Raw genomic sequence first — 15,009 nt, 5'->3', positions numbered from 1 at the left:
AGCAAGTGGCTGACTATCCAAGGTCGCACCGTGAGCAGCTGCGGGCTGGGACCAGTTTTCCCAATGCCCAGCCTAATCTTTCCAAGAAAAACAGCAAGAACAAACCTGGTGTGGTAACGACAGCAGACACACACTTGACTAAAGGAGACAAGAAAGAGTAGCAAAGGGGGAAGGAAGAAGATGCAGCACAGGGAGTGAGGACACCACGTAGCCGCCACACAACACCCATGGCCACGGCCACTGCCACTCTAGACGGGGGAAGAGAAGCGGGGACAGCGAGTTCCACCTGTAGCGCCTGAACTCACATGCCACGCCCTCGGTTCTCAGTTAAACACCGGCGGTGGCACTACATCACCCAGGCTTGCTCCCCAGTCACGTGGCACAAGATAACAGACCAAGGAGCCACTGGGCCGCAGCCAGCTAGCCACACTCTAAAATGAGGCGCAGGCTGAGATCACAAAGACAGTCTCAGAACCAAAGCAGCCCTTCTGGGGGCTGCACAGCCCATCAGGAGTTTCGTGCTTTTTCAGAGAGCATTTGAAAAACCACTTCTTGCTTGCTTTAAAAAAAAAAAAAAGAAAGGAAGTTGACTATTCCTTTCAGAGAAAGGACACGCGTGCCGGGAGCCCTCCGCCTCGGGGGCCTTTACCTTGCCGGTTGGAGTCCATGGACGGCTGCTTGCAGTCCTGAGCGCGGTGACCCGTGGCCCCACAGTTGTAGCACGACAGATGCCCGCTCTTCTTGTGACCGGAGCCGTTGCTACTGCCCACCAAGCCCTGAGCCTGGTAGACACCCGCCGCCCCCATGAAGTTCTGCACGGGCGGGACGGTGAAGGCCGACTGGCCGCCCAGCACGGGCTCGGGGCCCACGCCGCTGCCGTAGGGTGAGTGCACGACCGGGAAGGCACCGCCGCCGTACTGCTGGGCACCCACGTAGCCGCTGCCGCACATGGGGCTGAAGGGCAGGAACGGGAAGGGGAAGACGGACGGCCCCGAGAACGGGTGCTGGAAGTAGTTGGCGTAGCTGACAGTTAGGCCGCTCGAGCCGCAGCTCCCACTGCAGCCGCAGGACGTGCACACGACGCAGCCGGGGGGCGGGGCAGGCGCAGGCTGCTGGGGTGCCGGCTGCTGCTGATGGTGGTGGTGGTGGTGGTGGTTCTGGGCCGAGGCGGGGAGGTTCCCGGGGGAACCGCCGCCGCCGCCACTGCTGCTGTAGAAGCTGCTTTCGGGGACCGAGGAGAGCGCGGGGCTGGAGCTGGGGGCAGGGCAGCTGGGCACGGTGGCCATGTTTGCAAAGGACGTGGCAGGGTGGCTACTGGCAGAGGCAGTGTTGCTGTTTGCGCAGAAGCTGCCCTGCAGGGGGCCCACGGGCACACTGCTCATCGCAGAGAAGGCAGCTTTGGTGTTGGCTGTGTACAGAGCAGTCCGAGGGTTTATTATGGCAGGGGGCACACTTATTTGCACGTTGCCAGAACAGGAGGTTTGCCCAGAGATGGCAGAATCCGCAGGGACAGATGAAGACACCAGAAGTTTGATGGGTGGCCGAGCCACATGGAAGACGGTGCTGGACGTCCCTGCGGCAGCAGTGCTGGTCTCCACCACCAGGGCTGGCTGCTGTGCCGGCTTCATCACCCTGTCGAGGGCGGACGCGTGGACGACTTTGGTGCGGGGACCAAAGGAGACGGTGGGCGACACAGAGCTGCTCTCGGTGAGTCCAGAAAGGACCTGCACGGGCTGATGGGGGGTGGATGCGGGTAGCACGTCCATCATGGTGCTGCCAAAGCTCTTGTCCACTTTGATGCCGCTTCTTGGTCCAGAGACTTTACTGCGCTCCTCGAGAGACAGCAGCGAGTGCACAGAGGACGAGAGGAGCTTCATGTCCGCGGCCCCCCTTTCCGCCTTGTGCACAGAGTTCAGCATCCGGATGGGCGCGATGTGCGAGGCCGCCGTCATCATCTGCGGGGGCAGCGGGTGGTGGCCCGACGGGTTGGAGCCTGCTTCGTTCTGCACGGGGAGGACCTGGGCTGTGGGCCTGGCGGAACTTGAAGTGAAGTGGTTCAGCAGCATCACAGGCTTCTCCTTGTCAGAGCCCTCCAAGTGGATCTCCACACCTAGAGGGGTGGAGACAGCGTCAGCACAGCTTCCCCAGGCCAGGGCGAGGGCAGCAGAGCGCGAGCCACGCGGGGCGTCCTTACGCCTGTCGCTCTCCTCCGCGCTGTCCGAGCTCTCCTCCCGGGCCTGCACGCCCATCGGGCTGGGCGAGGAGCTGGAGCACTCGGAGGAGCTGCCTTCCCGGGCCGTCTGGTGAGGGGGCTGCTCCACCTCCACCCGCAGCGCTGCGGACAAGCGACAGGTGACAGTCCAAAGGCGGCACCGAGGTCCACGAGCCACGGGACACCGACGGGGGCTGTGCAGCCAGCGTCGACTGCGCCCTCCTCCCCCACCCGCATGCATGCCTATCGTGCTCATCTTCACAGCCATCCCAAGGAGCCAGGTCCTATCCTGTCCCTGTTCGTACAGGGCTGAGGCTCACAAGCTCGCCAGGCGGCAGACGCACACGTGGCCGTGCTCTCAGCCTCCCCAAGCAAACGCTGCAGGACAGGAAAAGGACCCCCAAGCCACCGGGTGCTACAGCAGCCGCCCTCCACAAACAGAGACCTCCGTTTTCTGAGGCCCAGGGACCTAAGACCTTTTCAGTCAAGTAAGCACTGAAAAGATGCACTGACATTTTTTCTTCCTGGTTTACTGTCACTCTTGATGTTTCTAGTGCATGAGGAAAACAGCAGAGCAGCTGTTACCGTGGTCCTCCACCTCCTACCGAGGAGAGGATGGCAGGGAGAAGAGGAGGAAGGCTGGTGGTTCGGCATCAAGGACTTCAGGATGGACCTGCAGGGCAACGGCCTAAAGCCACCTCTCCACACCTGCCATGGTCGGGGGAGAGGTTTTCATCTATTTCGCATACTTCCTACTCTTTCCCTTTCACCAGAGCAGTTTCTGGGTCTAATGCTTTTGCCCAAACCACTTCAGGCGAGTCACCAGTCTCCAGCTTCTAACCCAAACGTCCCTTCTATTTTCCTGTCGCAGGAACTATAAAAGCTAAAATAATGAAAAGTAACTCTTAAGTACGAGAAAATGGAAACGGAAAAGTCCCAATCTGGGGACTTCCGTGGTGGCTCAGTGGTTAAGAATCCACCTGCCAGTGCAGGGGACACGGGTTCAAGCCCTGGTCAGGGAACTAAGATCCCACATGCCGCGGAGCAACTAAGCCCATGCGCCACAACTACTGAGCCCGCGAACCTAGAGCCCGTGCTCTGCAACGAGAGAAGCCACCGCAATGAGAAGCCCGCGCACCACAACGAAGAGTGGCCCCCCGCTTGCCGCAACTAGAGAAAGCCCACGCGCAGCAACGAAGACCCAACACAGCCAAAAGTTAAATAAATAAATTAATTAATTAATTAATTTAAAACTAAAATAAACTAAAATAGTGAAAAGTAACTCTAAGCACTAGAAAACAGAAAGGGAAAAGGGGCGTGACCTGTGGCCTGGCCCTCCTCCGAAGGGTCCCGGGTCCAGGCGCGCCCGGCCCCACCCACCTGCAGCATGGCTGCTTCGCACCGGCTGCACAGGCCCCACGTGGCTGGTAGGGGGAACGCGGGCCACTCCGCTGCTGCTGACTGGGGGAGGGGCCGAGGGGTTCAGGCACCGTTTCTCTGACTTCTCCCTGTGCGACAGGAAAGCACACCAACAAGCGAGCGTTCAGTTCTGCTGTAGAGCCTCTCCGTGTTTCACAGTCTCTACTTAAAAAGGGTGATTTCCGTCAAAATAATCTCCAGGGTGGAAGATAACGCATTCTGACTTGTCAGATTCACTCTAAAGGGTCCTTCCTAGCAAACCAAAGCCACATTTGTAGAATTTTAAGAGCATTAATTAAGGTTTGATAAGCAATCAGCAGTAATAAGTCCTAGCATCTGTTCCGCATGTTAGAAACTAAAATGAAGACACATTTCATAAACAATCTCACACTCACTTTTCCAGCTCCAGTTGAGTCTTGAGTTTTTTCTTTGCTCCCATGGTGAGGGATTCAAATTTATTTAGATCTTCTTCCGTAAGGCTCAGAAACTTCCACAGAAGAAACAAATTACAAAGTTTGAGAATTAATTAGGATTCTGAAAACAAAAAACTTGGAGTTTAATTTCATAAACGTATTCTACCTCTAGGATATGTAAACAGATCAAACTTAACTAGATAATAAAAGACTGGGGAACACTGTGAAACATTTACTTGCTAAATGACTTGGTGTCCAGGGTCCAAAATATAAGACGCTCATTGTGCGTCTGAGGGTCACAGGCTGTGTCCACTGAGCCTTCAGCACAGGCGTCCGAGTGACAGCTGGGTGAAGATTGGGCACCTGGAAGGTCCGTGCTATGCGGGCAGGAGACTGAGACAGTGTTCTGCGTCTCAACTGCTGCAGAGATGCAGCTGGTGGAAGTGTCTCCCCTCCCGGGGCTCTCCCTCCAACAGACAGGAGCAGTCTTCTTTAGTGGCTCTTTTTTCTTGAGATCATGGTCATTTTAGGGACAACAGCAACTTTGTTGGGTAGCCAGTGATCCAGAAAAGTAGATGCCATCCAAACTGAACGGCGACCTAACCCACTGGCCTCATACTAAGAAAAAAGATGATACTTGGTTCTCACAACGGTCCATAACATGATTTGTGATCTTAGCCTTTTCAACTCATACATTATGCTAAAACTTTTTAAACTGATCATGACCAAGGTTAGTAAAATCTGTTGTTTTTAAGACTTGTGAATCCTAAACTGAGAGTATTGAAAAGTTACTTAAAATGTGTTCTTCATTAGCAGTAAAAGCTTGATTTCTAGATTCTTCAATTGCAGATTTTTGGACAAACGAAACGTTTGCAGAGATAAAAGGCAGCAAGTCACTTCATCCAGCAGGGGGAGCTCAGAGTTCAAACATCACATTCAGGTCCAATTTACTTTTACCAGTGACACTGAAACTTAAGAAATTTCAGAATTTTTTTAACAGTGACAAAATGCTCCTTGTCAAAACTGTATTGTAAAAGATAACTGCTATGTAGGATTGCTTGAAAGACATAAAATTCATCTATTCCTTTAGCTCTAGGAGCCTACATGAAGGCAGGTAATCAGACAACCCTTTTGCACTGGGCTCTTGTAAAAGGCTATGCTGAGGGGCGTCTAAGAAAGGGGGACGCGGGGCCCACAATTCACTACCTCTACCCACTGAAGGGCTGAGGAGACACAGCCCTCAGTCACACACAGTGAGTGTCTCGTTTGGGAAGACCCCAAGCTATCTTAAGAAAGCTGTTTGTTTACAAACAACTGTGATCCAGTTTTTGCTTCAGCTGCAGGTAGCCTCCAAATTCAAATCCATGGCCCCTCCAGCTAGCTCACGGGACTTGTGGGGACGCACATCCGCAGGTGTTAAGGACCAGGTGGTATGACCTCCACGACACACATGCTGCAGAAACCCAACTCAGTTCCTCTAGGAATGAGGTCCAAAGAATGACGGGTTACCTGAGACAAGCAGCACATTCTCCCTGCCTGCTAGTAACCAACGTACCTTCTCCATCGTGAGCTGTTTAAAGACGGGGTAGTACTTGTGCAAACGCAGTTTCCGAAGCCAGTCTAAAATCCCATTTTGCTCCTGGGTCTGCGGGGCCTGCAGGCTGGAAGGCATCAAGATGGTGGGCGAGCTGTCCATCGGGGTCCGGTAGGCCAGAGCTGAGCCTGCACCCCCCGCGTGCGAGCAGTGGGGCAAGGCGGACGCACTGGCCGAGTGCTGCACGTGATGCTGGGCGCCGCCCTGAGAGGACGGGATGCCGGCCACTCCGCACACAGGCCTGCGAGGACAGCAGACAGGTAGTTTTCAAAAGACCACGGCCTCCACCGAGGACCAGCTCCTACAGCCTGGACTGCATCTGCAGCCATGTCCACTGCTGGGGCCAGAGCCACTGCCACCATCACCCTGGGGTGAACATCTGTAGGCGTGGACGTGTGCGTGCACGGACGTGTATGTACCCATCTAGATGCTGCGCTTGAGTACATGTGTACATATTATGTATATGTACACGTCTGTGTGTCACCACCAGACTTTTGGCTTTGCTGCCTAGTTTCTTTCTGTTGCTTCTATCACAGGATGATACTGATAATCATATATTAAAACTAACTCCAAAATCTTTAATATTCAAATTAATTTTTTTTTTGAAAAGTAAATTCTAGAAAGCTGGAAGGAGCAAAAGCATCACTCTCTGTCCCTGTCCCTTCCACACGAAACTGCAAACTGACATATTACATGTTTACACACTCCAGGCAGAGGGTGAAGAGAGTCGGCACCTTCAAAGACCTCGTTACCTGACTAGAGCTCACAGAACCGTGTGTGTGTGTGTGTGCACGCGCGTGTACACACCGTCTGTGATGTTAGCCCATTTTAATGTTGGCTGTCAGTCCAGATGTGCAGGCTGTCTGTCACCCGAGCACTGCCACCATCAGTGTTGGGCCCCATGCTGGCAGAGGGGCCTCTAGAGTAGCAACTCTGGCCCTTCATGGGCTTAATCACTCCCCAGGAGCTTGTAGAAATGAAGATTCTCAGAAATTTTGGTTTCCTAGAATGTGCAGGGCCCAGAAACTGGCATTTGCAATAAGGGTCTTTGGGAATTCTAATTCCAGGGGCTCAGAGAACCACTTTTTTTTTTTTTTTTTTTTTAAGAAATCAAAAAGTGGGGCTTCCCTGGTGGCACAGTGGTTAAGAATCCGCCTGCCAATGCAGGGGACACGGGTTCAATCCCTGGTCCGGGAAGATCCCACATGCCACGGAGCAACTAAGCCCCGTGCGTCACAACTACTGAGCCTGTGCTCTAGAGCCCGCGAGCCACAACTACTGAGTCCACGTGCCGCAACTACTGAAGCCTGCGCACCTAGAGCCCGTGCTCCGCAACAAGAGAAGCCACCGCAATGAGAAACCCGCGCACCACAACGAAGAGGAGCCCCCACTCACCACAACTAGAGAAAGCCCGCATGCAGCAACGAAGACCCAACACAGCCAAAAATAAATAAATAAATAAATAAATTAAAAAAAAAAAAAAAAAAGAAATCAAAAAGTGGATTATCTCTATCCAATTCTTCTCTCAATATTATTATTCAAGACTAAGGTCAAGAATGACTTAACTCTAGAAACAACTATTTACACAAAATGAAAAGTAAGCTCTGTAACAAGGCTGACTGGAAATGTGTTGGTTACATGGTAGAAGTCTCACCTTCCAGACACGCCCATCATGGTACCGACTTTAGACAGGGAAGGGTTGCCAGGACCTACAAGTTAAAATAGATATAATTTATTTACAGACCATAAAAATGCTTCTACTTTTATTGAATTACATTTTACAAACTCACTTGGACTTTGAAGCTGTTGGGTGGGAGATGAAGTGCTGAAAAATTTCTTAACATGGTCATTTTTTAATATGTGAGAAGGTAATGAAGCCAAATACCTAGAAATGAAAGAGTGGTTTTATCAGCATTAAAACGTGTTACCAAAAAGTAAATGGGAGAGAAATTGTAATTTTCAATTAAGAGATATATATATCAGAGAAAAACTAAACAGAAGTGCCTTAACCTATATTCTTCCTGCTTTATTCAGTTTCATTCTTGGTATGATTCATACTGTTTCCTGGTGCCCCTTTCCTTATTCACACTGTATTACACTGCATGAATCGAGTCTTTCAGGGCCCACCACCCGGGCCATGAGCACAGCTGGTGCTGTCACAGCTGCTGTGTGGCACTCCGACGTTGGCCCCAGTCCCCGGGGCCCTCTGTGCGCATGTACAAGACCAACGCGCCAGGACGTCATCAAGGGTCCAGAGCCACTGGGCCCAGGAGACTTTTTATTAGGTCCTCATTTTATCCTTTCAACTATAGGACAGAAGCAGATTTTATTTCATAAGACTGTCAAAATTACATTAAATGGTGGCATACACTTTGAAATTCCTTCACTTATATATTCTCAAAATCATGCCTAGATTATTAAGATGCTTCAAATTCTCCATAACTGATGAAAATCCCTAGAGGCAAACAGGAGACCCGAACCATGCAGACCACATGTCGCCTGAGGGGCCCCTCAGATGACTAGGCAGCTCACGTCTGGCCCCGCCCGGGCCCGCCCACACTGCAGAGGGCCGGCAGTTGCCGCGGCGCCGCAGGGGGGCTGCTCCCCGTGGCCTTGGGTGGGGTGAGGAGCATTAATTACCTCAGGTCCGCTTCCAGATCCATGTGGTTTCGCTCTACATAAAATGAATCTGGGCCAGCTAAGCAAGGAATGAATTTCTCCAAATTTTCTTCAGGATACAGCTGAGATAACTGAAAGACGAAAAGGCACAGGAAGTATGTCAAAATTCATCTTACAGAACCAGAACTCCTCACTGTGGGAAACACTTGGGCAGGTACTGGCTGCTGACACCTGCTGCTATGGTTCTGGGGGCCACCTGGGGTTCTGCGTCCACTTGGGACGCAGAAGGCAACAACCCACCGCAACATCAAGAAGAAGATCAACACCCCACACAGCTGTGCCTGCTCTTGAGCCCACCAGAGGGCTGAGCTGCAAGGCCACCATGTGAACCGAATTCCAAGAGGGACCTGCCCCTCTGAGGAGACAGGGCACGTGAACTGTCTCAGCCGTGGCAGAGCACGAGGGAGAGACGGCTGCCACACCAGCAGGTAGGAGAGGTCGGCTGCGATGAACACATCCCCACAGGCTAAGTGCGCGTCAGACAGCAGTCAGCCAGGAGCCCAGACACAGGGGGCCTGTGTCCTCATTCCCGAGCTCCCTTCCACAGGCGGGAGGCTGGAGAGAGTCTGCACAGGTGGCACGGTTGGGGGGGGGCAGCTGCCCCTGGGGGTGAGGCTGGAAACCCCGTGCCTTTCCCTGCAGCCTGCTCTCAATCCAAAGCAAAAAGCCCGCAACCCGCTGGGGGAGGGACCAGATTGCTCCTGCTCCCAGAGCTCAAGCAAAACCCCACGTCTCTGGGGGGTGAGGCAGAATGCCTTCATGCCTCTGCAGGAGGAGGAGAAAGTCCTCCCGGCACCCGGTCATGGGCAGATATACCCTGCTTCTCGGGGAAGATAAAAACAAAACCCCTCTGGCCCCAAGGAAGGGGCGGGAAGCCCTCCTGAGCAGAGTCAGCTGCTGCTGGGGAAGGAAGGGGCAGGGATGCTGAGAAAGGCCCCCCACGACCCTGTGGCTAGAGCTGAGGCTGCACCAGGAGGACGGGCAGCCGCCCCGACCCTCACCGTATACATCCATCACCAGGCAACAAGTAACAGCAGTCTGCCCAGGGAGGGAGGAGCCAACGGAGGAGGGAGACCCCCTCTGTGCCACAGGTGAAGCCAGACCACTCCAGGCTCCTCTCAAGGCTCAAGGGACCAGCAGGCCTCCCTGGAGGAACCTGAGGCCTGTGGTGCAACAGCAAAACCCAAACCCAGCTCTGCTCCTGATGAGATCAACCTGAAGCCCCACCGCTGATCCGACAGACTCAGCAGCAGGCCCGTTTCCAGGCTCGTTTCTAGACATGACGTCTAACGTTCAGTCAAAAATTATAAGATAAAAAAGAGGGGGGGAATCTATTGTCAAGATAATCATTGGAACCAGACTGGAAAATAACCCAGATGTTGGCACTATCAGACAAGGACTTGAAAATAACCATGCTTAACATACTAAAGGACTTAGTTTAAAAAAATGAACAACATGCATGAACGAGTGGGAAATTTCATCAGAGAGATGGAAACTTTACTAAAAGACGTATCAAACGGAAAAGCTACAGAAAACAAAAGAACAAAAAACCCCAAAACCATGGTACTAGAGATGAAGAATTCAGCTCATCAGCAACCTGGACAGAGCTGAGGAGAAACATAAGTGAACTTGAAGACAGGGTCAAGTACACGTAACTCAAGGCCCAGGAGAAGAGAGAGTGGGGCAGAAGAAATATTTGAAGAGATAATGGACAAGAATTTTCCAAAATTACTGAAAGACAGCAAGGCAGATACCAGGAAGGGCAGAGAACCCAAAGCCAGGTGAATATCAGCCACTGCAAACACCCAGACAAAAGAGTGGCAAGGTCTGCCAGCGTCAGCGGAGTCCAGAGAAGTGCTTTTTCACAAGACAAGAGGATAGGCACAAAGGAGAGGAAATTCAGTGTTCTAAGTGGTGCAGAGGAAACAGGGAACCCCCGGGGAGGATCAATAATCAATCCTAGAAAGCACGGCACTGTGGCATCCTTCAGTGTATGGCAGGCCTAAATAAGAGGCACACTCAAACAACTTCTCCCCAAGCTTCTCAAACAGGATCCATCAACTCGATTTTCTCCTACAGGATTATATCCTTAATTTTATAATCAAATTGCAAGCCACACTTTGGAGACACTTCAGCTATGTTATTCCACACAACAAAGGTGACTACTTCAGCTGCACAACTGTGGCAAAGACAGTGGTTCACTGCTCCGGCACAGGCCAGGCCAGGGGACTTTAGACACGCAGGTGTGTACGTATGTAACACGTGTACATGGGGGTAAAGAGGTAATTCTTTAGTAGTGCAGCTTGGTGTTCAAACGATATTTGTTGGATCAATTTAAAACCAAACAGGTTGTACATCATCTGTATTTCAATTTTAAAAAATAAAAGCAAACAGGAAAATTCAATATGTAAACGGAGTAAGGTGGAAAAAGGTGAAGTGTCTGCCCACTGCCATGCCACGTGAGCCCCTCCCTCAGCCTCGGCTGAGCAGTAACAAACCACCACCAGCCAAACACCCCTTGGGCACCTTCGCACTCGCATCTTTCTGTCCCATCTCGTTCTCTGCAACCGGAAGGAGCGTGGACCGTGGCCCTGAGGACCACTCGCGCTGTCGGAGCACGAATCCCCGGCACTGCACACACTGCACCCACTGAAGGCTGCAACCATGGAAATTACTTGGCAGTCCAGTGGACTGTGGGGAATGAGACCCTTTTAATTTTTGTAAGAGCCCTTAAATCACCTTACCTTTGAAATAAATTCAGTCACTTCAGAGGAAGATTTGGTTACTGATGTTATTGAAGAATCAGACCACAAGACCTTAAAAACAAATAAACAAACAAACCTTAAAAACAGACGCCACATACTTAATTCCCAACACACTTGTCCAGGGATTCGTGGCCGGTACAGGCGCGGTAGTGGGACGAGCCCTAGTGCGCCTCTTGCATGGAGCGTTCATATACCCCTCGGCTTGTTACAGAAAGAACGTTCACGGAACTCAAGTCCATTAAAGCTTAACTTCCTGTTTTGCGCAATTATTCAAAGATCAGTGTACCACTCAAGCGTGGAGCCTAAGGCTGCTCCTCTAGGCGTCAGGAAGCCCCTGACGACCCCGACTGCGAGCGTGTGTGTGAGCACGTGATCCTCACGTGGGCCTCCTCTGTTCAGGTCAGTCTACTGCGACCGTGGATGTGGAATCAAGAAATTCCCAGAAATGAGCTCGTCCAAACAGTAAGTACTCCACACGTGCTCAGTGTCAGTGCTAGGGGCGTGCTGGCGGGAGGAGGCCGGGTCCCAGCCCTCAGGAATCTGACAGAACTGGGGGGTGACACAGGCCAGGGCAGTCAGTACCAGAAGAGCGGGGGACATCCTCCATCACAGGGGGCGGGGGAAGAATTCAGGGAGAAAACATCAGAAAGGTCTTTCTGGACGTTCTACAAAGCCCGGTGTGTCTCTTTTTCCTTCCTGCACCTACGACAGCAGGCAGTTTTAGTTCACGACTCCACAGACAGACTGTAAGTTCCCCGGGGCAGAGGGCTTTCCTGCCCCGAGGAAAGTGTGAGCTGAACTCAGAAGGCGCGAGAAGGACAGAGGGGACACGACGAGACGGGAGGGAAGCCGGGCCCAGAACAAGAAGGGCTAAACCACGAACGAAGACGGTTACCCTAAAATCCAGGAGAAGCGTTGGAGGATTTCAAGTCGGGAAATAAAATGACTGAGTGTATTTTATCACCAATAGGAAAGCACTGTATGTACACTGATTTAGAGAAAACAGAGGTTGGAGACACCAAACAACTCTCACGCTCTCCTCCCACCCCGCGCTGGCCTTCATCTTCCGAGAAACAGCCCATGGCATTTGCTGACGGTCTCTGGGGCCTGAAGGGCTGGCCGCCTCTCCTCTCCGTTGAAATTCACATGAGTTCCTCTCTGTTCTGGTGGTTGTCACATCACATAACAATTACTAAGGTATGTTTTTCAAGCCCCCACAAAATACAAGCCAATCAAGGCAAGGGACCTCCTCTCTTCTTCATCTCTGAATTCCCCATGCCTCCCAGAATTTGTCACGGCAAGTGCTGGCATTTTTGAATGAATGTGCCGTGCCATCCAAGACCTACCTAAACTAAAATGAAAGTGCCTACACCATTTTTTCTGTCTGAAATAATTAAATCTTTTAACAACACTACAAAGAAGTTTGGGGGAGAGGGAGCTGCTACCCACATAAAACACCAGTAACATCCATGATTAAAGGTGAGAACTTTCTAGCATTAGATGTATGACCCAAAGTACTGCTGACATGGTGGTTTTCAAAGTAAAATATGCCGCATGTCACGTGGCATGAACGCACCCTAACCCAACTAAAGCATGAAGTCCAATACCCAAATGGTGAGCGCAGCATGGACACACCATTCTGTGCTGAAACAGACAACCTGCTTCCCCGACAATTATATATTTTAAATAGGCACAACTATTCTAGGTTGTCTGCTCCTGGTATATTTTTCTTTGACTTCCAAAAGGACTCGGTGCTCCAACCAAGGGCGAGGACTGGAAACCAGCAGGCTTCAGCAGCACTCCGCTCTGCAGGTGACGCAGGTTGGCCTGACCCGGTCCCCTGAGGCAGAGGAGAGGGCGGGCCCCTGGAGGGGCACGGACACAGGAGAGCAGCCTCGCATTGGGCCACGGGCTAGAGACACGTGATCTACCACGTCCAAGACAACATCGACCATAAGCTACCCCACTGCTGATGTACCACCAAGAAGAAACACTGCCAATCAAATGACGGCACAGTATTTTTCTACCACCCATAGTCGCTCAAAGAGCCACTGAGACCTGCTAAGATGGATTTTAATGTATCTTAAACATACACAAAAAAGCATGGGGACTTCCCTGTGGCACAGTGGTTAAGAATCCGCCTGCCAACGCAGGGGACACGGGTTCGAGTCCTGGTCTGGGAAGACCCACACGCCGCTGAGCAACTAAGTCCGTGCACCACAACTACTGAGCCTACACTCTAGAGCCCGCGAGCCACCACTACTGAGCCCGCGCGCCACAACTACTGAAGCCCACACACCTAGAGCCTGTGCTCTGCAACAAGAGAAGCCACTGCCATGAGAAGCCCGCGCACCGCAACAAAGACCCAACACAGCCAAAAAAAAAAAAAAAAAGCACGGTATGCACAGAGTTGATAAGGGTACTGAGGATTTCTTCACACTCAGAGTCTAACTCCTCTGACCCACTGTCCGTCTCAGCTCTCGCACCCTCTGGAGAAGGGGGAGTAGCGTTTTCTTCACTCACACAGGCAGCAGCTCAGGCCACAGCCCTCACGTGAGCAAGCAGCCCAGCGCCACCAGACCTGCCACCAGACCTCTGAGGAGCTCTGAAGCCGAATACAAGGACAGGCAAAGCAGTCACAAAGAACAAGGCAGCCTGGAGGTGGCACGGACCATGCACTCAAAACTTGTTTTTAAAACTAAAAACTATCAGCGATATTCTCAGTGAACTAAGGGCAGAAAGCATCGCCAAGAAGAGGACGCTGTGAACAAAGAACTGCCAGGGGACAAGAGGTCTTCGCTGTTAACAACAGGACCGCAGAAGTGAAAAATTCAATTCAAGAGATGGAAGATGAGGGAATCTTCCATAGGATAGATCAAACAAGTCCAAGGGAAAGAAAATAGAGGAAAAAAAAATAAAACAGAGGACCAGTCTTGAGGTCCAACAGGCAGACAGCAGGAGTTCCAAAACAAGAAAACTGAGAAGAACAGGACAGAGGAAACCAAAAGGAATGACTGAAGAAAAGGAACTCAAATTAATGGACTTAAGTTGAAAGGGCTGACTTGCGTCTCAGCACAGCGGATGACAACCTACACCCAAGCCTGGCTCTGAGAAATGTGCAAACGCTTGGGACCGAGAGAAGATCCTAAAACCTTTAGAAATGATAAAACAGGGCCAACACTGGATCAGGAGTCAGAACAGATCCATGCTTCTCAACAGCAACACTGCAAGACAGTAAGTACGAAGCGCTTCCGAGTTCCTAAGGAAAAATGACGCCTGGTCTAGAACTGTATTCCCAGTCACATGTCAGGTCAGACGGATGAAGACACTGCCAAACATGACAGTCAGAAACTGTACCTCCCCGGGACCCTTTCTGAGAAGCTACTAGAACAACTACTAAAACCCAGAACTAACCCAAGACAATAGATGAGCTAAGAACCGAGAACAGGGTATCAGAGCCGGGAGGGAGGAAGGGACCCCGCAGGTGATGGTACGGGGGCCCCGCCATGAGACTGCACCAGGCCAAGTCCAGGTCGGAGCAGGGCCGTAGCTCCAGAGATGAAACCTATGGAATGCCGGACGCATATGAACACAACCAGGGAAAAGTTTAGGGGTGAAGTTGTTTTCTAAGTACTTGTTCACAAGCAACAAACAAACAAAAAGAGACAATTAACTCCAGGTAGAATAAAGTTATCGGAAAGGAAAGGTACTAAGCATATACCACATGGCTTGGGTAGCAACAACCTTCACACAGTCAGGCTAATTATCATACGAGCAATGAGGTGTATCATCACAAGAAACAGTTCCCTGCTCCTCCGGATGATGTGGGCAGAATTACTGGACTCTCTGCACACACAGAGCTGATGAAAACAAAAACTAAATTAAAAAAAATAGTTGTCAAGACTCATCCTTAGCTAATAGTGATAA

General features: G+C 51.4%; 1 protein-coding gene across 2 annotated transcripts in view; it reads right to left on the bottom strand.

The window, feature by feature from the left end:
* ZCCHC14 (zinc finger CCHC-type containing 14) overlaps positions 1 to 15,009 on the bottom strand; it is a 60,689-nt gene that overhangs the window by 4,642 nt on the left and 41,038 nt on the right. Inside the window, exons 4-12 of one of the 2 annotated variants that reach the window (XM_057533953.1) lie at positions 11,062 to 11,133; positions 8,279 to 8,388; positions 7,429 to 7,523; positions 7,293 to 7,347; positions 5,600 to 5,879; positions 4,027 to 4,118; positions 3,593 to 3,720; positions 2,195 to 2,335; positions 650 to 2,110 (exon numbers count right to left, since the gene is read on the bottom strand). In XM_057533953.1, coding sequence (XP_057389936.1) covers positions 650 to 2,110; positions 2,195 to 2,335; positions 3,593 to 3,720; positions 4,027 to 4,118; positions 5,600 to 5,879; positions 7,293 to 7,347; positions 7,429 to 7,523; positions 8,279 to 8,388; positions 11,062 to 11,133 — 2,434 coding nt within the window. The remainder of the gene's footprint in view (positions 1 to 649; positions 2,111 to 2,194; positions 2,336 to 3,592; positions 3,721 to 4,026; positions 4,119 to 5,599; positions 5,880 to 7,292; positions 7,348 to 7,428; positions 7,524 to 8,278; positions 8,389 to 11,061; positions 11,134 to 15,009) is intronic. The other variant, XM_057533954.1, reaches the window with a different exon arrangement.

This window comes from Balaenoptera acutorostrata, chromosome 19 (assembly GCF_949987535.1).
Source record: "Balaenoptera acutorostrata chromosome 19, mBalAcu1.1, whole genome shotgun sequence".
In the NCBI taxonomy this organism is placed as follows: domain Eukaryota; kingdom Metazoa; phylum Chordata; class Mammalia; order Artiodactyla; family Balaenopteridae; genus Balaenoptera; species Balaenoptera acutorostrata.
This window is presented reverse-complemented; position numbering and strand designations above follow the sequence as displayed.